Raw genomic sequence first — 26,587 nt, forward strand, 5'->3', positions numbered from 1 at the left:
TCTCCTGGGTCTTTGGGTTCTGTGTGGTATGCTTAGGCCTTGGCCGAGCGTTGGTTCTGTTATTTCTTCACAGATTCCCCTCTTCAGTCGCGGGACGCCTAGTGCGCTCCTTACGCAATTCTGGTGCCCAGTAGTGTGCGGTGCGGTTGATTCGCCGCTAGGGGCCGGTGTCGCGTCTGCTGAAGGGCCATTGTCAGGTGCTTTCCAGAGTGTTCTGGCGCGGTTCCGTCACCAGCGGGTAGCCCGTGCCCAGCCTCCCGGCTCTGACACCCTTCGGGGTCGCAATTAGGTCTCCCCTTGTTTTTTGACGCCCTCTGGGTTGTATTGTACTCTTGAACACCCTTCGGGGTCGTAATTGTGCCGTGGTTCGGCGTGGGAACGCTTGGCTAAGGGGGCGCCCCAGAACTCTGAGGGCTGTAGCGTTTCCAGGGCTAGGCACATTAATTGTGTGCCTTTGGCCACCCATATCGCTGGGACACCCCCAGACCATAGAGTGCCCTGTGGAAGGTCGATTGGGTTTCCTTACGTCCTCTCTGCTCTGAGCCTAATTGACCTCACCATGCAGAAGTATTCGGACCAGTACCCGGAGGAGGACCCTCTGAATTACGTCCCCTTGGACGATGATTTTTACCAGGCAGTCGATGGCTCGATATACCGTGCGATGGACCAGGCTATGGTCTCCCTCGAGCAGCGACTCTCGGCGCGCCTGGATGAGGCTTACGCTAAGCTCGCTGCCCTTATTCCTGCTCCGGCCTCCGGCCCGGACACAACCCCTCCCCCCGCTCCTCCGAAGAAGCCTTGCACTGAGGGGGTTGACTCGGCGGCTTTCGCACGGGTGAAGAGCGCCTTCAAGGCCTTAGAGGACTCACAGTCTCCTCAAACCCTTCCTTCGGAAGTTCCTCCTCCTTCACCCCGTACCATGTCTCCTGACCCGCAGCAGGACGACGACTCTCCGGACTCGGAGGAGGAAGCTTGTTCTTCCCGGTCGTGGCTGCCGTCGCAGCCCTCCTCCTCCGCAGGTCCGTCCGACATGCTGGACCCGGACAACATCGTCCACCCCAGATCCTCCGAGTGGGTACCATGCGACAAGGTGGCCCAATATGTCGCGAATCGCCTGAGGAAGCCGGTGGATAAGGATGCCCGGAGCTGCCTGCGAGCGGAGTGTCCCCGGCCCTCGTTGGACGGTAAAGTGGCCATGACTCCTGATATCGACCCGAAGATGGCGACCATCCTCCAGAAGTTCGTCAAGGATCCCCGGAAAGGGATCGACAAGTCCTGGCGTACATGCCAGGACAAGCTTTTGGACGCCATTGGCCCATGACAAAAATTTTGGATATGGCGGAGGAGGCCAAGGTGTCGGGCGACGTGATCTCCCCGGAAGTGCTCTCCAACTGGGCCCAGAGGGCCATAATTTTTTTGGGCAATGCCAACTGCGCCCTCTCTACGGAGAGGAGGCGCTCTCTCCTGATCAAGGTGGACCCCAAGCTGGGTGACCTCGCCTCGTCGGAGGCGGGCGCTGTGGCCCAAGGGGGCTTGTTCGGTGACCCGTTTATTAAGGAGCTCGGGAAGTTCGTAGCTACCTTTACTTCCCTAGACCGTGCTCAGTCAAACATCAAGAAGGTTTTTGCCCCTCGTGTTTTTGACTAGACCGGACGAGGCAGGGGCCGCTCGTTCGGTCAGGGCACCAGCTCAGACAGAGGAGAAGGCTCCGGACGCGGGCAGTTTCAAGACAAGGCCCGATTCAACAATTTCTACCCCACCAGAGGGCAGAAGTTTGGAGGACGTGGTGCTCAGAGAGGCCAACATCAGGGCGGTGGTCGAGGTGAGTGTGCTACCTTCCGCGAGCTTGCGAGTGGGGGGGCGACTGGCGCAGTTCTTTCCAGCGTGGGCCTCCCTTACCAGCGATGCCTGGGTGCTGCAGACGGTGCAGGGCTTCCAATTGGAGTTCCATGGCCGTCCGTGTCAGCTTCAACGTCCTCGCCCCATTACCTTTTCCCAGCGCGATGCGGCTTTGGTGAGCGAAGAGGTCGCGGCCCTCCTCCAAAAAGGGGCGATTTGTTGCGCTTGCGAACACCCCTCAGGTTTCATCAGCAATCTCTTCTTGGTCGACGGGGGCAGGCGCCCGGTGATCAATTTAAAGGAGTTCAACGAATGGCTGGTTTATCGCCATTTCAAAATGGAGGGGATTCATCGCTTGCGGGATGTTTTACGTCCGTCCGATTGGATGGTCAGGCTCGACTTAAAAGACTTCTACTTGGCAGTCCCGATCTTCCCTCCACACCGGCGTTTCCTCCAGTTCAAGTGGGACGATCGGGTCTACGAGTTCACCACTCTACCTTTCGGGCTATCCTCGGCGCCATGGTGCTTCACAAAAGTGTTGCGTCTGGCGGTGGAGGCCTTGAGGGCCCAAGGTGTCAGGATGATCGTATATCTAGACGACATGCTGCTCATGGACCAATGTCACAGATGGCTGCGGTTTCAGTTGCAGTCAGAAGTCAACCTTCTCAAGGCTTAGGGTTCGTGATCAACGAGAAAAAGTCTCTTCTGGTTCCCGCGCAGTGCGCGACCTTTCTCTGCTTCAACATAGACTCAGTATCTTCCACCTTGAGTCTGCCCGCCAGGAAGATGTCGAGGATCAGACACGAATTGCGCCAAACCCTGGCGAAACAGTTGATATCCTTGCGTCACCTGGCGCGGTTAGTGGGCCTGTTGTCGTCTTCGATTCAGGCTATCTTCCCAGGCCCCCTCCATTATCGCGCCATGCAACGCTTGAAGGCATACCATCTCCGGAGGGGGCTAACGTTCTCTCAATTGATTCCTTTATCGGACGATGTGAGGGACGAGATGAGGTGGTGGCTCACGCACATGGAGGTCTGGAATGGCCGTGCGATTTTCGGCTCGGCTCCCGACATTGTAATAGAGTCGGACGCCAGTCGTTCAGGCTGGGGTGCCAGATGCGGAGATTTCTCCACGGGCGGCGCCTGGTCCGCTTTCGAGCAATCCTTACATATCAACTGCTTGGAGTTACTAGCGGGCTCCTTCGCGGTGCAATGTTGGACCAAGGACAGAGTGCAATCTTGCGTCCTTCTCAGGATGGACAACGTGTCGGCGGTCCGTTACATCAACCATCTGGGCGGCACCAGGTCCAAAATGCTGGCAGACCTCGCCAGGGACTTTTGGCACTTTTGCCTGGACCATCAGGTGTTGGTCACGGCAGAATATTTGCCGGGTCGCCAGAACGAGGTGGCCGATTGGCACTCGAGGAATATCATGGATGCCAGCGTTTGGAAGCTGGATCCTCTTCTGTTCTCCAGACTCTCGGACCGGTGGGGTCCGTTCTCGGTGGACCTTTTTGCATCCCGCCTGGATCATCAGCTCCCGAGATATTTCAGCTGGCGCCCCGACCCTCTAGCAGAGGCGACCGATGCGTTCCTCCAGGACTGGTCGGGCGTGCAGGGGTATGCTTTTCCACCGTTCTCGATGATAACGCGTGTGTCGGCGCTGCTGCGCCGTCAGTTAGCACAGGTGGTGATGATCACTCCGTGGTGGAGATCACAAGTTTGGTTTCCGGTTCTACTGGAACTTTCCTGGGATTCTCCAATCCTACTCCCCCAGTCTCCTCACATTCTGCTGAATCCAGAAGGAGCTCCCCACAGGTTAGTCCAGGAGGGCTCTCTGCGCCTGATGGCGAGGAGGCTCTCAGGCGTCGCTGGACGCTGCCTGGCCTTTCGGGAAAAGCAGAGGACTTGCTTTCCAAGGCCTGGGCTGACAGCACGACCAAACGCTACCGATCAGCGTGGCATAGGTGGAGCCGTTGGTGTGTGCGACGGGGTTTTGATCCCGTGGGGGCAGCTGTAGTCCATGTCCTGAATTTTATGGCTGACATGGCTCAGCAAGGACTGGCTTATCGATCGATCAATATTTTCAGGTCGGCGATCTCGGCGGGACACGACCTGGTGCAGGGTTCCCCGGTTGGTGAGCACCCTTTTGTTTGCAGGATTTTGAGAGGTATACAGCTTTCGTTGCCGCCAGAGCCTCGGTATTCCGTCCTGTGGGACGTGAACAGGGTGTTGAATTTGTTCCTTTCTTGGCAGCCGAACGGGTTCATATCTCGTAAAGAGTTGACGGCTAAGTTGGCCATGTTATTGTGCCTGGTGTCTTGCAGGCGAGTCTCGGACGTGCGAGCGCTGGATATCACGGCCAGGGTTTTTTCTCCGGAGGGAGTTTCTTTTACAATCAGCAGGCGGACCAAGACCCTTACTAGGGTTATTTCCTACCCGGCCATTCAGGACTCCCCCAAACTGTGTGTGGTGCAGTGCCTCCGTGCTTATGAAGATATGACTGAAAATACTCGCCCTCCGGGTGAGTGACAACTACTTATTGCCCTGCGAAAACCGTATAAGGCAGTTACTTCGCCAACGATCGCCCGTTGGGTGCGTTGGGTGATGCAGGAGGCGGGGATTGATACCAAGCAATTTGGGGCTCACTCAGCGAGAGGAGCTATGGCCGCTAAAGCTTTTGTCCTTGGGGCTCGACTGGAGGATTTGATGAGAGCGGCTAATTGGTCCTCGGACTCCACGTTCAAGAGGTTCTATTTCAAGCCAGTTATCGAAGTGGCTCGGCTGGTGGTCGATAAGCTTTGAACTGGCATAATCCGAAGCCTCCGGTCCTGCCATAGAATGAGAATTCGCCTAGCCTTAGTGCTTGTAAGTTCCAATTCTATTAAGGACTCGGAGGCGAGGATTATCCCTCCCAGTGACTTCTTTGAAGTGGACCCTCCCCGTATGCATAGTAAGTAAAGCGTTTATGTTCCTCTAATGGATATACGGCTCTTGCTCTGCAATGTACTGCTCTTCCTTTTTACTGCTGACGTTCTGTTGGAACGGAATAGATCTGATGGTGTGTTCTCTTGCAGGTACGGAGAATTCAAAACAAGATGCGTGATTGGACTTGGGTTACAGCTTCGCGCGAAGAAAGAGGAGGAGGCAAGAACAGCGAAGCATGATGGGAACTACCGGTGCATGGACACTGTGATAGGACTCATGTTTGACTTTGTTTTTTTCCCGAATGGTCATGGGAAAAGTAGTTTGTGATATATTTTTTCTTGCTGCTGTGGAGAATAAAGCGATGAAAGAATGGCATAATCCTCGCCTCTGAGTCCTTAATAGAATTGGAACTTACCAGCACCAAGGCTAGGCAAATTCTCATTACACTCCACTCAATAGCACATTATCAGACTTCACCTAAATCTAATCAATGCCGCATTGCAACACTCCACATAAATACACTCCACACCATGCCACATAATTCCACTCAACATAATTCTGCACAGTGCAACACAAGTCCATGCAACACAATTCAACTCCACACAATTCCATTCCACTGCACAAACCTTCACTTCACAGTACATAATTCCACTACACACCACATACATCCAATTCACACCACAAAATTCCACATCCTGCCATATAAATTCGACACCACATACATCCATGCAACACATGCCACTCCTCGACACACAACACCACTACACATAAGTCCACTACACTTAATACCTCATAATTACTATCCTCCAAATTCCAATGCACAAGAACGCACTGAACCAACATTTCTCATATTAGTTCACTTTAGGTCTTTCAGCACAGTTTCTTTACCATAACTTTTCAAAAAATAAAACCTCAAACACACACTCGCCTCCAATTCTTTCTCTGTCTTGTGCGTACTCAAATACAGCCTCTTTATGTGTCTATAACCTTCTCTCCCCTTCATTCTCTCTCACACACACTATTTCTACTACTCTATCTAGATTTCATTCACCACTTCATACACAAACTAACTATCCCTCTCAATCTTACTTTTCTATCTATTTTATACAACTCTCACCCCATCTATTCACCATACCACATAATTTCACTACACGCCACAGAGTTCCACCCAACACAATTTCACAGCTCACAATTCCAATTCAAACCACATAACTTAAAAACAATATAATCTGCAAAACCAATAGTTCAAACTCTCGCAAATGTGAGACCTATTGCATTGCAAATGCTTGTTCTATAAACTGTTTTATCGAAATCTGTTAGAATACCTCCCAAATTATGTGCAGTACAGATATTCTTTCAGTTTTTCTATTGAATATTGAATATGGCGACTTCAGCAGATAGGCTGTCAACGTTAGGCTGTCAACGTTTTTTCTTGCACCTACTGAACAAACATTAGACATTGTACTGACTGCAAGCTATACATGGCATTAGCTACAATTGTGTAACTGGTCAAGGAATAAAGCAATGTCTAATTTTCCACTCGAATTAGTGCAATGTAAGAAAGTGTTCTGAAATATAGATTTGATACCACCGCTAGCAAAATCTGTGCCTGAAAGTTAGTTGCCAGTATGAAGTCTAAAATATTTCCTACACTGTTATGAACAAATCATTGTGTGTTATATGGTTGCCAAACACCTATATTCTTCATGTGTGGAAATACGGTCGTTTTCTGGAAAAAAAAATCCTGATGCATTCTAACACAGATTGGACATAGACTACTATATGGCGATAAAAAGTACACGCAGTCCCAAAGGATATTTATTTTAAATCTGATATTTCATATTTCTGTGAATGATTTGTCGCTAGCCTATGAATCTCATTTGCATCACAATAATGCCCCCTTTGAACTAACCTCTTTGCAAGGGCGAAACACCTTACAAACTCCTGCTCACCTACGTTTAGAGTTTTCAGCTGTAGTTCAATGTGAAACAAATATTAAACTAACACAGAGTTAAGTGATGTCAGCAAAACTGCGGTTAACATGTTTAACTATTTTATTTTCTGTTTTGTCACTGCTGCCACAGTGATACTTGGTAAGTACAGTGCTTCCCTATGAGTACTATGTGTTTGTATCTCTGGTCTGGTTTTGCACCTGGCTGCTTTGCACATCTGTAGAGTGAGCAGAGATCATCAGCATTTAATAAATGTTTACTAACTCTGCGAGGGTATCTTATTTTCCACTGATTCTCCCTTACAAATTTTCTAGGCTCATACAGCAACAAAAAAAACAATTGTCTCATTAATATTCAGTGGCCTTTTGTAACCTGTGTTGCGATATTCTAGTTTTGTATTTATCAGGGAACATTATCCAAGCTATTTTTAGATAACTTTTGTTTCTAAGTTATTACTACAGACATCAGGAATTGTGACCCTCTACCATACTAAGATTCAGTTTTTCCAATTAAATATTGTGTATTCAGTAAGCCATCCCCCACCACAACTCACTACACTCTTGGTAGAAGTCTATAAAGTCAAAACTGTTCATAATAGGATCTGCAAATTCTTCACATGCTGGCATGTTAACACTATAGAACCATTTAGTACTTGTTGTTTGACCTATTTCTAAACAAAAACACACAATGGGAGGCAGAGCTAACATTAACTCTTCCAGCAAGCTACATGGGTGCTGAACTGTTCAGTGTTTTTTACGCTCAACTCAAACAAAAAATCCTGATGAACAATCAACACATTTTTTTAGGCTCCACTACTGTTTAGTACCTTGAATGACAGTGCATATAAACTAAAAGTTCAAAACTGAAAGGACAAAAATGTTTGTATGGTTGATTATGAAGATTGACCCTTTTGTTGAAATTGAATCACATTCAATAACAGCTTATCCTGCGCAAAATTGTCAAGAGTGTCAAAAGTGGCTAGGAAGTATCCACTTTCCATGCATGTGTACAAAATCCCCAAATACATTTTTGTTGTGTCTTAATATTAATATTTTTTCATTCAAGTATTGTCAGTGAGTTTTAGAGTTGTATACAAATTGGCATATACAATTTTACCTGGTTTCTAAAATATTGTGCCTCTAACTGTGCTATTAGGTTCATCTATGAAGTCCTCAAACTTTCAAATGAGGTTCCTGAATTTTACAGTATTTGAGAGCTTGCATTTTATGGCATACTCTTTCCTCACCCATCTAGAATCATTCATTGTGTTCTTTATGGAATATTATTGCTACCAAGCATATCTCTTGTTATAGGCTATTTAGACTTTTTCTTCTGAGAGGTCTGGTGATTCTTTTCCAAGGGTCTGCAAACTAAAAAGATGGCTGAATAAAATCCAGTTAGTTTTCCAAACCACTATAAGTCTGTGAATTTACACAATTTTTTACATAGTTCCTAAGTGGTTGTACGTTTCTTAATATTAAAATTACTGTAAAAGTAACAAACAGAATGTCATGAAATTTGGAAAAACACACAAAACAAAGGGGTCTCAGTATGCAACTATAATCTGATCTAGTCTGTTTGGTTATTTTTCCACTGTTCTTGTACTGTCTCGTGCTCATGATTGTCAATGCTGAATATTGTCGATCATGTTTAATAAAAATAATTATTTTTAAAAAAAACTGTTTGCACTGTTATCCCAAAATATGAACATGTCCATAACAGTATACATTTGCCTAAAAAAGGATACTGATATTTGTTGCAATACTGTGAGGCTTAAGTGGTGATGCCGGTGCTGAATAGATTGTTTTGTTCACCGCAGGGGCTTCAGACACATGTGTGATGCTGTCACCAGACCAGATCTATCGTATGAAATATCTAAAACATAGTTCATGAAACCAGTGAACTCCTAGTAAAATTGCTTTATAGTGTTAAATACTAAAGTTACGAATTATGCAAAGAATGACGTAATTAAAAGAATTTGTAATTGTCATTTTTTTAGGCCGCCTAGACCTGTAACCAGCATGAACGATACAATCTTCTCGCACTCTGTTCCCTCCTCAGGAAGTCCTTTCACAAACAAAAGGTGAGTGCTGAGTTAATATAATACATACTATGCGAAAGTTTGGTTTGAAAGTATAAAGAATTCTGTTGAATGTACACATTTGTGTTTGTCAACTAGAAACAGGAAGAATGGCCATATGACAACCTTGGTGTGGTAGACTTGAGAACCCCTGTAGAAGATCCTCGCCATCACAGTGCAGTTACATATAAATATTTTTAAAATACTGATCTAGGGAGGGAGGGATGGGCTTTGTAACCAAATCCTAAAGATTCATTGTGTCAAAAACAGGCTCAATGCCTTTGTATAGATCTCTGTTGTTCTAGAATATGTTATGGAGGTATCAGTCGTACGCAGGCTCTCTACCATAAAAATAATACCTCCCTACTTTAATTATAATTAATTGTACAGACCAATTGATTTACAAAACTGTAGTTTGTGTAAAAGCTGATCTTTTAGAGAAGCCTTCTCCTGGCCATCTAGTTTCCCAGAACCGCATCTCCATTGTGCAAATCAGTTAAGCAATTTTTTTGTGGGATCTGATGACTGTTCACTCAACTGTTTCGATGTCTACCTCGTAATTCTCCACTTTTCAACCTCATGTCACAGAGGAGGAAGAAGGGCATCAAAGGAAGCCAGGCAGATCACACCATGCACCAAAGCTGTCCACATTTTGTGAGATTAGCTCTTGTTACATACAGGCCACAGTGTAATTAGAGAAAGATTACTATAACATTATAAATATCCAGTAAACCATCTTATTGTCTTGGATTTGTTATTGTGGCTGAGCATTTAACCTCAGAACTGACAACAGGCACTAAAGTGAACAAACAAATAACTGCATCTGTGGATTCCACTGTCTATGCTCCTGTCCCTGATCATGCATACCTACTAAAATGGGAAAAGGGGATTTTGGTAGAGGTATGCCGGTCAGCCATCCATGAATAGTGGGCTGCTTCTGCCTACAGAGCAGCACTGCTGAAGCCACAGCCTGATGTACACAATGTGAGAAAAGTGGCTTCTACTCTCCGGAACTCATCTTGGAACTCTGCAACTCCAGTGCATATGTGATAAATATAGTTGACATTTTATGGTTGGCTTGTTGGCCACAATAGATCTGTGGATATCAATCCCAGAGCAACTTTTGCGCTCACTTGCTGATTTTACTGTTTATATTGGGTCTTGCATTGTGCTTTGTATATATTTCAATATACATCCCGTTTAAAAAAGAAAACTTGAGAAGTTGCTTTTGTTAAGGCTGTTTAGATTTATTATTATTTTCATAGTTATTATAATACTGTCTGAATGATCAATAATATGCTTTATTTCAGCAATTTCATCTTTTCATTCTTTGTATTTCTTAACCACATTTACACAATCATACCAATGCATTTTATGCTTCGTAGCACTTCATCCAGTGAATTCTCAGTAACAATCAAAATTTTAATCAGAACAATGCACTTAGCACGTGAAATCCTCATGTAAACAACACAACTAGTTGTGCAGTAAACTATGCATCGAAAGATAAGAACCAATGCGAAAACAACTAAGTGAATGAGATCATATAATCATAGTGTGGGTGCATGGTGTCATCTGTCTAGTTACCAAGTAAGAATTAACTGGTTGATCATTCATGGTGCCATATACATTGTAGCGTTCCGGTTAGACATTTTCCATTTCTCACCCTTCTCACCACCATTAAATCGGGGTCTCTGAACTAGCAACATTGCGTATCTTGGCAGTAGCGACTAAGGAATTGTTAAACCAAGTGTCCCATCACCAAACAATGATGAAGGGATAAAGTCACACCTTATTGTAACCAATTTTCTGTGCATGTGTGTTTAGTGCTTATAAATGTGTGTCATAGTGGGTCTGTTTCGAATTGAGAACTACCGTCTATGAGGCATATTTTCGGTAATTACAAACGATGACCAGTGATGCATGATCATGCAGATGCCCCTTCACCACAATATGTATTCCTAGCTGTGCTCAAGTGTTAAGTTATTACACAATCTTTACGGACTTTTAGTCCATGTACGTGGTATCAGTAATTGTACACTCAAGCACTAGTACTGAGTCCAAGTTACACAACATTAATTGTATCTCAAGCGTATCACGTGCAGAGACTGATGATGATCATGCTCAGAAGTTATTCCAACATACTTATTATCTCAATCACCTGATAAGAAGGATGCTGAAGAATCGTCTAAACAAATACCAAGTTGTAGTGTAAATGGAGGGTCTGACCTATGGCCAACTCAATTAATCCCACATCATTTGTTCCATTACCCTGGAAACACGCAAACTACTTCATGGATGCACCCTTGCATGCCTGGCAATATTACCTCACACACATTTTTTTTATTGATTTCTCCATTCACATTTGTCTTAAGTGAAAACTGTCACACAAATTGGTTTACATAATTTGTGTATAGATATTCCACTAACACCGATATAATTGTTTTTAGCGAATAATCTGAATAATTCGCTGAACTGGATGTTATAGTTATTTTTTTTGTAAAATGGTCTTTAGTAATCTTCAAACATGTTACAGACAAACCCTTATCCACACTGGTATGTATAAGATGTGTGCCTCAATAGAGGTAATGGCAATCAGTTATTCCTAAATGGCAACCTAGCCAAATTACGGGTGTGTACCTAAAATAACCCCATATTTCAGTGACAGCCGCCCTTTTATGTGGCTGTCATCAGTGCTTTTTAAGTTTCCATCCATTCATTCTCTATACTTTGATATACATCTGACACCATGCACAATAATCATGTAAATATATCACAGAAAAAACCTTGTCCACCCTATTGTGTATACGATGTATGCCTAAAGAGTTATAAAGGCAATCTGTTGTCTACATGCCTGCTGAGATGACTGATGGTGTTTAAAGTAAACCCTTGATGCTCATGTGATTTGTATAGCCAATGATATTATTCTTAAATTATGTACAAAAATAAGCATGTTTTTATGGCGTAAACGGCCATAGATTGTTGGGCACCATGTGGAAACGTGTCCTCCTGCATCCTTTGTCAAGCAGTCAGCCATCATAAAATAGAGTTACTTTTCACTACTTCACGTCAGTAGTGATCAGCATAGCTCTGTCTGAACAAAATGGAAGAAAGAGTCTAGGTCTCAGTGCGTTAGTACAACAGAAAAGTTTAAATTGAAGGTAGAGGAGGCAATAGAAAATATGGCCAGGCATACAAATTACATGGTCATAAAATACTGATTGCAAACTGCGACCAGTATTTTTTGCAAATCGTAAAGATTTTGTAATAATAGGTCAGTTCTTCAAATTCCGAATTATGGTGGGTTGCAATCTGGCCTACCTCATGAACATTAACGAGGTAGGTTGCAAACTACGATTCACTGCGATTGGAGGCCATCACAGAGATGGTGACCTGCTGGAGTATAGCAGACCGCCATATCTGTGATTGCTTTTAAATAAGCAAACTTTTTGTTTAAATGCAGCCAAATTGTCTTAAAGGAAACAGGGCTGAGTTAAAAAAAAAGATCTCTTTTTATATTTTGATGAAGAGAGGCAGTGGTCATTTCTACCACTGCCTAGTCGTCAACAAACTTTTTTTTTTTAACTTTCACAAAGGGGACCCATTTCTTTTTGCAAATGCATTACCACCTCCTTTGAGGAGTAAGTACATTTTCAATGTTTTACAACCAGATTTCAGTTGCAAGTCATTGATACATAAGATATTGATTCTGTATTTAGAAGGGATGCCTACAACATGTTGCGTCTAGATATGAAAATTGCTATCCATTGGATTCCCAGTTTTGGAGTTTGAAAAACTGATTAGTACATTGTGTGTTAAACCATTAAAATGCTCAGTACTCCTGCCACTATGTCAAATGCAAGACCATCCCACGTATCGGGTATATCAGAGGCATCATAATTTCTAAATCCTTCAGCCAATTGCCTCTAATATTATTATAAGTGGGACAGCAAGCCACAGTGCACCTATAAACCTATTGCAAAGTGGAATGTACAGTAAGGCCAGTATATTTGGCTGCCACTGAATGAATGAATGAATGAAATGAGTTTTGTCATGCGCAAACTTTGCCCAATGGGCGTCAAGGCGCCTAATTCAAATAAAACAGCTCGCAAATCAAACCAGCATTCTCTCATTGGTAGGCTTTGGTAAAGTGGAATGTACAATAAGACAACACCTTTGGTAGCCAGTGCAGGCCAGTAAAGTTGACCACTGTAGCATCTCTGACGTGTACACTCCTTAAAGAATGCCCGTTGGGTATTGCACCCCATCCCCCCAGCAGGACCCAATGATGAAGCATGCCACTTCAATTGGTGAGGGTCCTTATATCCTACAAAGTGATGCCCCATAATTAGTGATTATCCCCTATACTCCCCTTTTTCTATCTGAGTCTGTTCAAACAGACTCAAAGGTGAACACCAATTCATAACATCATACCTTGGTTGTGTGATTTAACTTTTGAGAGGACTATGATGGACCGACCAACCTCTCTCTCTCCCCCTATCCTTTTTTACAGGAGCCTCCTAGAATGATCACTCAGTACGAATTAATGTGTCACATTTTCGGTTGTAAGGCTCCAACTCACCAGAACCCCAGCATCTGCCACACATCCAGTTACCAGAGATGGTTTGTTCAGAACCTGCAGAAGACATTGTAAATGTACAGGAATTTATATAGCGCAAATCACCGAGCGGTTTCTAAGCGCTTGCTTAGGGAACCCGTCCTGGTATTCCCCTGTGAGATAACCCCAGCAGGGTATCCGCAAGGTGAAAGCCAGGCATCCCGCCGCGAGGGGCCGTTGTGGAGATTAAGCAAGCTATTGCCCAGAGTCGCCGAGTGTGAACCCGTGAATTGAATAGGCACCGGAGCGAGAATTGTCGAGTCCATGTTCATTTTTAGGACTCAAGACCCCGCCCAGCCGGGAATTGAACCCAGGTCCCGGGCTGACCTCTGCTTCCAGGTCTGCCTCCTCTAACCAGTGAGCCACACTTCTCCACATTGAACCTCAGAATGACCATACAGACCTTAGTTGATCACCTAGGAGTATCAATAGGCTTCAGCGACTGATCAAAAATATGTGCCAAGAAGACAAGTGGTTTAAAAAAAGCTTCTCAACTGAATTATTCTCACTCCACTCTTTCTTGTCTTCCTTCGTAATCACATCCCGTCTTCCTTCAAAAATGACTTCCTTAGGATGAGGTGCCTTGTGGGGAACAAGACAGTTTTGCTAGGCACCAATTCAGAAAGCATAACTGGTGTTTTGCTTCAGGTGTGTATAAGCCACAGCGTAAGTTAGTCGAACCTGGTGGAAATAATAAATGTCAAGTCAGACATCTGGTTGTGCTGCTGGTTCAGCGCAGAAATGGCAAACAGCACCCTAGGATATGCTGCTAGTAAACTACTCAACATTCAGACTACTTCAAAATAGTATGAATTATTGGTGTTTAGTGGTATTAGTCACCTTATAAAGTACTTTGGTGTATTGAATGTAGTTATTAACTAGTACTATCAGTTTCTGAGCTGGTTAGATTTGAACTATTGTCAATGCTGTTTTTGTCAACTTTTGGTGAACATGTTACGTTTTTTGTGAATCAGGATGTACACCACTCAGTGGCTTGACCAATGCCATTTTTATTCAGTTAACTTTATTTAAACATGGGAAAAGATATTTCATTCATTGAAGTCATCCCAACTGTCCCTTTTCCTGCATGGGAAATCACGTGTCTGGTGTTATTGTTCATGGTAAAAGGCAGAGAAACACAGTTGGAGCTACACTTGCATGGAAGGAACCATCAAAGATCTGTTTGCCGTCATTTAGGCTTTTTAGCTATTATTTGACCTCTAGAAAGTTATGCTCCCTGGTGTGTAAACAGTATATCTGTTGGAAGGGTCGTTATGTTCTCAAACCCCTTTGGAACATTTCTGTATCATCCTTACTAGTACCCCTCAGCTTAAGGCACCCTCCAAATGGACCAGGAGCATTGCACATCCTTGCTCTGTAAGATGACCATTATCAGTTTTAAACAGAACTTTAATGTCTTCAAATAAACATGAATGATCTGTTTAATCAAGCACACGACACAGTTCTGTAAGTCTTTTTTAAGATTTTACAAACATTCATATCTACTAGTTTTCTCTGACCCCCATCATGTTGAATGCTGTGCAATGAAAGGGAATGAAATGTGCTGTGTAAGAAACCTTAGGATGCAAGCTGCTGAGATCCAACCCCACTTGCCACGGACTTCCTTTGATGATCAAGTGAAATAAAAGTTGCCCTAATGGATTATTGAATTCTACTGATGTTTAGCCCAGGATTCTTTCAGAACCAATTTCCTCTTTGTGTTACACTGCCCTGGACAGTGGTCATCTGAGTCAAGATAAGACTCCCTGTATCGAGGGTGCTTCATCCAGTGCTGTTGTGTTCCAGTGTTTGATCCCCTGGATCATAACCTCTGAACTGGAGGTGAGGGATATATATATGCCTTGCTTTTTGTCTTGCTTAATATCTATAACTCTCAGTTTTCATTTATTATTTAATACAACAAACATAGCTTTAGAAGGGTATCGTTCTAACTAGTGATTGTGAGACTACATGTAGCTCAGTCTATTTTGCTGATAACCAGAAGTGTTCTAAACTGCACACATTTTAATAAGAAATTCACGTGGAAGAATTCTCAAACTCCTCTTAGAGTTGGCTCTTAAATCTAACTATATCGGCCAAGGAGCTACTCAAGAGGGCAAGTCTATCTCCACTCATGTCGTCCAACCATTCAAAGTGTCTGCAACCTCCCCTACCACTGTTCATGAAAAATTCCCAGATGGACCAGTACAGTTACTTTTTAGATTTTTATTTTTCGAACAAGGCCAGAAAATGTGAATTTCAGTATTATACAAATGACAGATTTGCTAACATATAATAAACATTATAGTCATCTTTGGGTGCATTGCATCAGACAGGCACTTAAGTAGCATAAAAAAAACATTGGCATACACAGGGAAAAGGGACCGAGACAGTTATTTGCGTGGCACAAAAAAGATGTTGCCTGAATATAGCTGCTGTGGGGAGGCCTAGTTACCTTGGGGCAAGTTAGCTCCATACAAAATGTTTTCCCTAGTTACTGAATGGCTTAGGTCTTATCAGTGTACATTGAGCTTATGCAATCTTGGTCACTATGCAATTTATTGGTTTGTGTAATCATTTATGTTCCTCCTAATCCTACTAATTTTAAAGACAAGCTAACAGAACTGTACAGAGATTAATTCAGCATTGGGACTCTTCACCATACAGCAATGTTTTTCATATCAGGGGACTTCAATCCTAAACTTCTACTAAACCACCTAGACAGTGTACTTGCAGAGAAGATTTGCACATTCAAAATACCTGAGCTAATAGTATCATCTTGGCTGACTCATTAAAAGCCAAGCAAATACTTTTGTTGTTAGTACAACCTAATTTAGTAAAGCTAAATTGCCATTTTCTTAAAGATAGCCCTGCACATCCAACTTTTATACATGGCACCAAAAGAGCAGATTGATTTTATTTTCCTATCTGCAGAACATCTTAACATTATTAAATCTTTCAGGGTGTTTGGTTTTGCGATATGTGGTGACCTGGCTCTTGAAAACTCTCCAAATATTGTTAGTGCTATTTTGTGGTTCCAATTTTAAAATGTACATCCTCATGCTTCCACATGAGGAGTCCAAATTGCAGGCAATAATCTCTGTGAATTTAAGATTAGTTTCCAGTCCACCAGTATCCTTTACATAGGTGGCTTATGATCTAACTTTGTATGAATGTATGATCATTAATGTCTCTCACATCTTGAAAACCAAAACAGTCACCATTAATGTTGTCGTCCCAAGAGGAAAATACACAACTAATGGGTTGGTTTAAATCAGAATGTCAGACATTTAGTAAAAAACGTAATTTGGCTTGTTGTAAAATCTCTAATGATGAGAATTCTCAAGTAGTAGAAAATGGAAAACCTTGAAAAGGTGCTACTGTTGTCTTATTTTACATAAGAGATTTGAAAACTATAATTCATTCTGCCTCCAAATGTTTTCAGCCCTTAATATAGGACATAATAAAAAAATGTTGGTCTTTAGTAAACAAGGCAATCACTTTTTCACCAACAAGCCTTGAAATCTCAATTCCCCATGAATACAGGTGTATTCCCATTACCGGTCTATACAACAAGGACTAAGGATCGTATCCCATGAAAGAAGATGGGATTTATAACCCTTGCCTTGTTCTATAACTACTGTAGGAAACTGGCCTTTGTCTAAAAAGATTGAGAATTTAAAACTTACTCACACTTGAGGACCAAATACCTTCCTGCAATTTTATTCAAAACTCATTATTTTTGATGTGCTTCCTTACTCAGTATCTTCTTTCAGTGGGTAACAATTCACGGCTCCATTCCGTGTTCCTGGAATAGAGTAATTCTTACATCTATTTTAAAGGAGGATGACCAAACTGACCCATCAAATTATAGGTTAAATTTGCTGGACACCACATTTAAGATTTTTCTGAGAACAGTACTACAGTGTCCTGAAAATGGGGTTTCCAGTGAGGACCTAACCCCTAGGGACCAGGAAGGTTTTAGACATTACCATTTGACAATTGAACATTGTTTTATTCATTTGGATTTATCAAGAAGAGTAAAAGATGCAGTTGAAAAGCCTTGATGCTGCTTTGTCAATCTTTGTGCACCTTTTGACCTATGGATCAAAGTTTGCTGTGGTACATACTTAAAAACTATAAGATTCATGAAGGTCTTTTATACATTATACATCTGTTTCACTCACAGAATTGAGTCCAAGTTAATCTTAATAACAGTGGTACGTACCCTCTCTTCTAAGATTCTGGTTGAAAACGGTTTAAGCAGGGTTGTATCTTGGCCTCCTTTTCTTTTAGTTTATTTTTGGACGACTTTCCAAAAGAATATTGCAGTGACCCATCCTTTTCCACCCAAAATCAGTAATGAGATTATCCCGTGGTTACTGTATGCTGATAACCTGATTTTATTAGACTACTCACTGGTTGCCTTCAAAGTAAAATCAGTGCCCTAAACGATTAATGCTTCATCAACAAACTATTACCATATCAAAGACTAAAACTTTGATTTTTTTCTAAGAGAATTAAGTAATTCCAAATGTTCCGTGAAAACAACCTCAAAAATAGGTAAGAAATTATTGAAGTTATAAATACTTTGGCTTGTAGTTTGCTGAAACACTTAGTTGAGACATATATTTAATAGTTTCAAAATATTCAGTTTTAGCTATAATAGATGTTCTTAAGAGATTTGAATTTAAATATGGTGTTAACTCATTTGTCCCTTTAAAAAACAAGCTCAGCAAATTTATTACCCCAAGCCCTTTATGGCACTGAATTATTATCACTAGATCCCACGGTTGTGTGGGACTGTGTTGAAAACATTTGTTTGAAAAACAGTCTTCAGTTCCTATGAAATGAAAACATAGCTTAGAAGTTCTCATTTCCCTCTTAGAAATTGCTCTCTAAAACCCAATGCCTGGATTTTTAAAATTCTTTAAACTGCTCTACATTCAAAGTTAAGGCTTTGGTGGTCACCTGGTAAGCTAGAATTGCAGTTTGGTGTTGGTGGCATTTTGTCTTACTTGTCAGAAATTCCCACCAAAACTTTAAGAAGTCAAATTATGTGAAATAGGATTCAGACTAATCCATCTTAGCAAATCAAAGGTGTTATGATGCAGATTCAGACATATGATCATACCATCATATGTCTGAATCTGAATCCCTGTTTCTACTGCCTGAATGTTAAATATAGTGCACTCGTTGGACTGAAATCATTGTTAATGAAAGGGAAACAAATCTAAATCCTATATTTTTAAAATATGGATGTCGCACCAGACAGGAAGCTTTCCACATTCTATTTTCTTTTAAATTTTTGGGTATTGGAGCCGCCCTTGGATGTTACTTGCCCAAAGTAGAACATTTTAGTGATCTACAGTTTTTCTAATTTTTTTCATGCTTTAATTTTAGATTGTAGTTTCTTGCGATAGTGCACTTATTAAGTTAATTGATCTCATGAGTTTTAAATTTAGTTTACAACATTTATTGTTGAATTCGTTGGTGACTGTTCTATTAGTATTATTAGATTGCTTTAACTGTTGGCAGTGTAATGAACTCATTGTTGACTATTGTCATTGTAAAGAACTTTATACCTTGTTGTAGATAAGATTACATTCTGTTATAAGATGCTTTCTTTTTAATATTATGTGCTGTTTTGTATTACTCTAAAACATTTTACGAGAATATTTCTTTGAAATTCAATACAATTATCTAGTAACAGTCAAAATATGCTACGCACATACATTCAAATTGCTCCTTTAAGCTTTTGAAGATGTAGACCACAATTTACAAATACAAAACAGTTTAGACTGTTTATAGAAATGCAGATGTCAAGGTCTCGTTGCCTTGAAGGAGACAAAGCATGTTGGTCTGGCTTTAGTCCAGAGGTTAATATAATCTAAGCATTCAGATCTCAGTGTTTGCTGCACTAATTGAATCGCTTAGGTACAAATTGTGATGCAAAAAACGTTGATGTGATCCTCAGCAGCATTTATTTTCTCACTAAAAATTCAGAGATGCTCCTATCTACTAGGGCCTCAAATCAGGCTCTTGCTTCAAAACTCTTCTATTCAGGAGCTTCAGTTGTAAAATCTTGAATACTCACAAATGTTGAGCTAACAACTGTTTACAGATCTTGAATCCTCCTAAATCTGACACCTGTAATGATTTCAAAATCTCAAACTAGCATCAGGTTCAATATCGCGAATGCCTAAAATCGTGTTTTCATTATCAGGTTTGAAACGTCAAACACTAAATCCTCAAATGCTCTGAAATCTTAAGTACAAATAATATTTTACATTTAAAACTGTACTAACATTTTGAATGCTCTAAAACTGCACTTAAGCACTAGGGTTGAAGTCTCAATTTACATACTAAAAACCTTAGCTCTCATCAGCAGCAAGTTCAAAATCTGGAATGCTCTAAAACCTCAAAATGATATCAATGCACTAGAATCTCAAACTTGCATCAAGTTAGAAATCTTGAATGCTCTAAAACCTTGACCATTTAAAATATTCTAAGTTGTTGGCCACTGAATGAAGGCTATTTCCTAACAGTCCTGAAGCCTGTAGAACCAATGTGATCATATTTTGAATATTTAGGCTTCTTCTGGTAATGGCTTTTAGGTCATGCCCGTAGCTGGTAAGGCATTGCTTATTTTAACTCAGTCTGCTATCACTATAAACACAGAATATAATGCAGCAGGTGCGTCGACTGCTTCCTTGCTGTGTTTAGATTTTGCTAAACCTTGTAATGTGAAATGTGTTTTTTGCTCCCTAACAATACTGTGGCTTTGTTGCTGAAAGTTTAAGGTTACAAGATGACTCCCTATCATTGAGTTTGCAATGCTCCAGTCTTGAACTTTGCTTTTATACATCATTGTTTTCAGGTGTATTCCTTCATTGGAAGTGATGTAGGACTCCAACACCCAGCTTGAATTAGGTTGTTAAACGGATACAGAGGAATTGGGGATATGGAGTCACCTGGTCACGTTACTAATGTTCTGATTGATTATTATATGCGTTTGTTTGCATTCTATTGTGTTTTAATGTTCTTAATACTCTGTCAAGCTTTGGCGCATAATTTTTGTGTCAATTGCCGAGCATGTTTTGCATTGAAAGCTGTCTGCATGCTGGCACAGATTTAATCCCTGGCTTTATTGTTTGAATTATTCAGGTTACAGGAGGGGGTAAATAGCAGCAGTCCCCTGGCTGATGAGCATTCTTTTATAAAGCTGTTTGCAAATCAGCTGCACGACAATTCACGGTCAGTAAAGAAGTACTAAAACACTAACCACTGTAGCCGGCATAGGATGTACTAAACCATAAGTGTTCAGTCCACAAAGTCTTATTTCTGTTGGTGAAACTTTCCCAATAATACATGGTTTCAGCTGCTCCGTTTCAATGATATCCTGTCTACATTTCACCAATATCCTGAATCTTATAACCTGGTCAATCAATTTGGTATCAGTTCTCAGTTGCTTACTTGGTCTCTTTCACTCACTTTCCCTTGCTTCCACTTGCTCTCGCCCTCTCTCTTAGTCTCTTATGCTATGCTTTGTTCATTTAAATGTATAAAGCGCAACAACCACCCACAGGTCCTTTGGTGCTTAAACAGTAAGAAGTGAGAATGATAATGATGGTTACAAAATAAAGAGTTGAGGTGTAAGTCTTTTCCTGAAGATCAGGAAAGTGTCTGAGTCGTTTACAACAGAGTGGAGGTTGTTCCAAAGCTGTAAACCCAGTGCAGCAAAGACATACCTTCACAAGAAGACTTATTAAAATGTGGAACAACTAATTGGTTGGCTTTGGTGAACTGAATATCTGGGGCACTTCATGTTTTGCCCTTGAGCTAAGGAGGCCTAGAAAAGACTTTTCCAGACCCTTAAACAGGATACTCAGAGTCTGAAAGAAAATTCTTTGCTGAATAGAAACCCAGTGTAACCTCTGGAGAAAAGAGCTGGCAGACGAAAAATAGTCATCCTTTGCAATCAATCTTGCTATTTGATTGTGAATAACTTGAAGTCTGTGGATTTGACACATAGATACCCAAACTAGGGAGATGTGCAGTAATCTAGCCTTGCACCTATGATAGCTGAAATGACTAAGTGTCTACCTTTTTCGGAAAGATGTGGGCACAGAGGCCTTAATTTATGAAAGTATAAGATGCAGTTAAAGTCTGCTGCAGAAATGTGAGAATCTACTTTAAGATGAACTTCTAATTTCACACCTGGTTATTTGATCGCATTCTTATGAATAGGAAAGGGATCAAGTAACTAACGCCTTGTTTCTGCCCACTAACAAGACGTCCATCTTCTCATCAATTTGTGACATTACAAAGGCAGCTCATCAAGGTATCGGGTTGATAACCTTGCTCAGTGATCTGAAAAAAAGAGCTGCATTTCATCAGTGTATGTTTATAATGAGCACCAGAACATACTAGTGAGAAGTGCTGGAGGAAGTACATAGACATTATAAAGGAGGAGGCAAGAACGGAGCCTTGGGGGACTTCAGTGTTAGGAATAGCAGCTGAAGAAGAAAAGTTGCTGAACTTCATTTTTTAGGATCTTCAAGTGATAAAGGTAACAGACCAGTCAAGGGCAGTGCTTTTGACAATCTATTGTTTCAACCTAGCTGCTAAGTTATTATGATCTTTGGTGTCAAAGGCAGCTAAGATACCTAACAAAATTAAAGGACAGGTGGAATTTCTTTCGGTTACAGTTTTGAGATCTTAAGTCACTACCAACAGGGCTGACTCAGTGCTGTGATTAGGCCTAAAACCAACCTGACCATCATCCAAGAAGACATGACTTTCGATAAAGGAAGAAAGCTGGAATGCAACAAGAGGCTCCTACATTTTGTCTGTAGCAAGGAGAAGAACGATGGGATGGTAATTCAGTACATCTTCTGGATCCGATCCAAATTGGCTTTTCTTTCCTAACAGCAGCTCAATTGTGCCCTGCTTGAATTTGAAGGGTACAATACCAGATTTCAGGGATTATTTGAAAGATGAGTTTATTTAGCTTTGATACATTCTTCAGATTTTTTTATTGAAATGGCTTGGAAGGCGAGTCAGATCTACATTTCCTGATACAATCCTGCACTTGATGTATCGAGGGAATGTGAAATGTTTCTGAGGAGCCTTGTAAATCAGTGTTAAGGGACAGATTAGCATAGCCAAACGTACTACATTGGGACAGAAGGCTCTGAAGGTCTTAAGTCAGTATAAAAGCAAATATTATTTTGAGTTCTCTTCTGGACTTTAACAATTTTGTCTGTGAACAATTGTGGTCAATCAATCAATCAATCAATGACATTTATAGAGCGCACTACATACCCGTAGGGTCTCAAGGCGCTGGGGGTGGGGGGGTGCCGCTACTGCTCGAACAGCCAGGTCTTCAGCTTCTTCCTGTAGGAGAGGTGGTCTTGGGTCAGGCGCAGGTCGGTCGGGAGGGAATTCCAGGTCTTGGCGGCCAGGTAGGAGAAGGACCTTCCTCCTGTAGTCGCTCTTCGGATGCGGGGGACGGCGGCGAGGGCGTGGTTGGCTGATCGGAGGTGGCGTTTGGGAGCGTAGAAGTTGATTCGGCTGTTGAGGTAGCTCGGGCCTTGGTCGTGTAGGGCTTTGTGTGCGTGGGTGAGGAGGCGGAAGGTGATTCTTTTATTGACGGGGAGCCAGTGAAGGTCTCTCAGATGTCCGGAGATGTGGCTGGTTCGTGGGATGTTGAGGATGAGTCTGGCTGAGGCGTTCTGGATCCGCTGGAGTCTCTTCTGGAGCTTGGCGTGGTACCGGCGTAGAGGGCGTTGCCGTAGTCCAGTCGGCTAGTGACGAGGGCCTGGGTGACGGTCTTCCTGGTCTCGGTGGGGATCCACCAGAAGATCTTCCGTAGCATGCGTAGGATGTTGAAGCACGCCGAGGAGACGTTGTTGACTTGCCTGGTCATGGAGAGGGAGGAGTCCAGGATGAAGCCCAGGTTGCGTGCATGGTCTGTCGGTTTGGGTGCGGTGCCCAGGGCGGGAGGCCACCAGGTGTCGTCCCAGGCGGAGGGTGAGGAGCCCAGGATGAGGACCTCCGTCTTGTCCGAGTTCAGTTTCAGGCGGCTGGTCGTCATCCACTCGGCTACCTCTTTCATCCCTTCGTGCAGGTTGGCTCTGGCGGCGGCGGGGTCGTTGGTCAGGGAGAGGATCAGCTGGGTGTCGTCGGCGTAGGAGATTATGTTGAGGTTGTGTTGGCGTGCGATGGCCGCGAGGGGGCTCATGTAGACGTTGAAGAGGGTGGGGCTCAGAGAGGATCCTTGAGGGACGCCGCACATGACTTCGGTGGCCTCTGACTTGTACGGTGGTAGACGGACCCTCGGTGTTCTTCCGTCAAGGAAGGAGATGATCCATTCCAGCGCCTTGTCCTGGATTCCGACGTTGCTGAGGCGCTGTACTAGGGTGCGGTGGCAGACAGTGTCGAATGCCGTGGAGAGGTCTAGGAGGATGAGGGCCGCTGTTTCTCCGTTGTCCATCAGGGCTCGGATGTCATCGGTGGCGGCGATGAGGGCGGTCTCGTGCTGTGATTGGCCCGGAAGCCAGACTGTGAGGGGTCGAGGGATCCATTCGTCTCGAGGAAGGCGGCCATCTGCTTGTTGACGGTCTTCTCGATGACTTTGGCAGGAAACGGGAGGAGCGAGATGGGGCGGTAATTCTTGAGTTCGGTGGGGTCCGCTGTGGGTTTCTTGAGTAGAGCGCTGAGTTCGGCGTGCTTCCAGCTCTCAGGGAAGGTGGCGGTGTCGAAGGATGTGTTGATGATGTCTCGCAGGTGGGGTGCGATGACAGCGTCGGCCTTGTTGAAGACGTGGTGAGGGCAGGGGTCGGTCGGTGATCCGGAGTGGATGGAGTTCATCGTGCGGATGGTGCCTTCGGTGCTGATCGGGGTCCAGGCGTGGAGGGTGGTGGTGGGGGGTGGTTGTTCGGTCTTGGTGTGCGTTGGTTGGTTGTTGAAGCTGTTGTGTATGTCCGCGATCTTGTTGTGGAAGTATGAAGCGAGGGAGTTGCAGAGGTCTTGCGATGGGGTGATGTCGTTGTTTCCTGCGCTGGGGTTGGATAGCTCTTTCACGATGTTGAAGAGTTCCTTGCAGTTGTGTGCGTTGTTGTCCAGCCGGTCCTTAAATGCAGTTTTCTTGGTGGCGCGGATCAGCTGGTGGTGTTTCCGGGTGGCCAGCTTGAGGGTGGTCCTGTTGTCCGGTGTAGGATCCCTTTTCCAGACTTTCTCGAGGGCTCGGCAGTTCTTCTTGGAGCTCTTGAGTTCGTCGGTGAACCACGGGGCTTTCTTGCTGCCGGGTCTGTTGGGCGGGGTCCTCAGCGGGGCGAGTTCGTCCGCGCAGTTGCTGATCCACTTCGTGAGGTTGTCGGCGGCCTGGCTGGGGTTCGCTGAGCTGGCAGGAGGGTGCTGGCTCAGGGAGGTGGTGAGCTGGTCGGCTGTGATCTTGTTCCAGCTTCTTCGGGCAACCTGTTGCTGGTGGTGGTGGGTCGTCGTTCTCTTGAAGGTGAAGTGGACGCAGCTGTGGTCCGTCCATTGAAGCTCTGTGGCGTGGCTGAAGTCGATGTCTGTGCTGGAAGAGAAGACTGCGTCGAGTGTGTGTCCGGCGAGGTGGGTGGGGGTGGACACCAGCTGCTTGAGTCCAAGATTGGCAAGGTTGTCGAGCAGGGTGCTGGTGTTGCAGTCGTTGTTGTTCTCCAGGTGGAAGTTGAGGTCCCCCAGGAGGATGTAGTCGGCGGAGGGGAGGGCATGCGGGCTGACGAAGTCAGCGATGTCCTCGCTGAATTGTGTGCGTGGTCCCGGGGGTCGGTAGATCAGGGTGCCTCTGAGGGTGGTGTTCGGGTCGGTGTGGATCTGGAAATGCAGGTGTTCGTCGGTGGTCAGGGTGTTGTCGGTGCTGGTCGTGAGACGGATGGTGTTCCTGTGGATGATGGCGATGCCTCCTCCCATCTGGTTGGCGTTGCGGTCCCTCCGGACGATCTTGTAGCCCTCTGGGATGGCGATGGCGATGTCGGGCGCTGAAGAGGCGTTCATCCAGGTCTCTGTGAGGAAGGCAACGTCAGGGGCTGTGGCGTCTAGGAGGTTCCAGAGTTCGATGGCGTGTCTGTGGACGGAGCGGGTGTTGAGCAGGATGCACTTGAGGTGGGTGCTGCTGGTGTTCGACTTGGCGGGTGCTGGTGCGAGGCAGGTCCGGATGCAGGTGAATTTGCAGGCGTGGCAGCTGAAAGGTCCGTGGGTGCGTCCTGGTGTGGCTTGGTGGCATTCTGGGAGTCGGCCGGTGTTGAGTGCGATGAGGGAGGCGGCGGAGTACGTAGTTTATTGCAAAATCTGGAGTAAGCAATGGGGCTGGAATATCAGGGTTGACCATTGATAATTTCATTGATGACCTTTAAGGTCTACTTTAGGGTGGAAAATGGTTGGAATAATAATCTCTGTGAGAAGAATGGATAGCCCTTTTGTATGTTAACAATTTATTTTTGTAACATCTTTGTGATTCTGAAGTGTATGTTGACATTACCTCATTTCTGCTTGTCTAACTTCTAATTTAAGTTTAGTAAGGTCAGAGGAGAGCTAAGGAGAGAGTTTTCTTTTGTCTGTCTTTTTACACTTAACTAAATGGTCTATTTCATTAACAACGAGAAGCCACCAGTTAGTGTAGTCAGTTTCATTTTTATTGGGGCAGGTAAGTTTTAAGCAAAAGCTGTGTGCAAGTTTACCTTCCTTTAGTATATGCCATTTCCTAGTGCGTGAAAAATTTCCAGATGGCGGATTTTGTTTGTTGTCTATTATTAGTTTGTAGCGCACTAGAAAATGGTCAGTCTAAGTTTGATGGTCTAATACTCAAGCATGAATAGAATTGTGGCCAGCTTCACATATGTAGAAGTTAACATGTTGAACAAAACCGATACTCATACAATAAGAGAGAGAATGAATTATTGAAGAATCAGTAGGATTTTCAAAATGTAAATTTATGTCTCCTAAAATATGATACATAGAGCATGGTTTGAACAAAGATCAGTAATCAATTCCATAATATCTGGGATAAACATAGAAGGAGAAGATGGAGCCCAATAAGGTAACATTACATGTATAGTGTTGGTTGCAGAAACATTAATATAGGTGGTTCGTAATTCAACGTATTTAAATATGTTAAAAATCACTT

The 26,587-nt window shown here is 43.5% G+C and overlaps 1 protein-coding gene across 17 annotated transcripts in view; it reads left to right on the forward strand.

Annotated features, from left to right (window-relative positions):
- DTNA (dystrobrevin alpha) overlaps positions 1–26,587 on the forward strand; it is a 693,791-nt gene that overhangs the window by 420,927 nt on the left and 246,277 nt on the right. For 9 of the 17 annotated variants that reach the window (XM_086965707.1, XM_086965712.1, XM_086965710.1 and 6 more), the window contains exon 10: positions 8,718–8,801. In XM_086965707.1, the coding sequence (XP_086821833.1) occupies positions 8,718–8,801 (84 nt within the window). Of the gene's footprint in view, positions 1–8,717; positions 8,802–20,580; positions 20,671–26,587 lie in introns of all 17 variants that reach the window. The other 8 variants (XM_086965704.1, XM_086965706.1, XM_086965705.1 and 5 more) reach the window with 1 other exon arrangement.

The sequence above is a fragment of the Lissotriton vulgaris genome, chromosome 4_1 (genome assembly GCF_964263255.1).
Source record: "Lissotriton vulgaris chromosome 4_1, aLisVul1.2, whole genome shotgun sequence".
NCBI lineage: Eukaryota > Metazoa > Chordata > Amphibia > Caudata > Salamandridae > Lissotriton > Lissotriton vulgaris.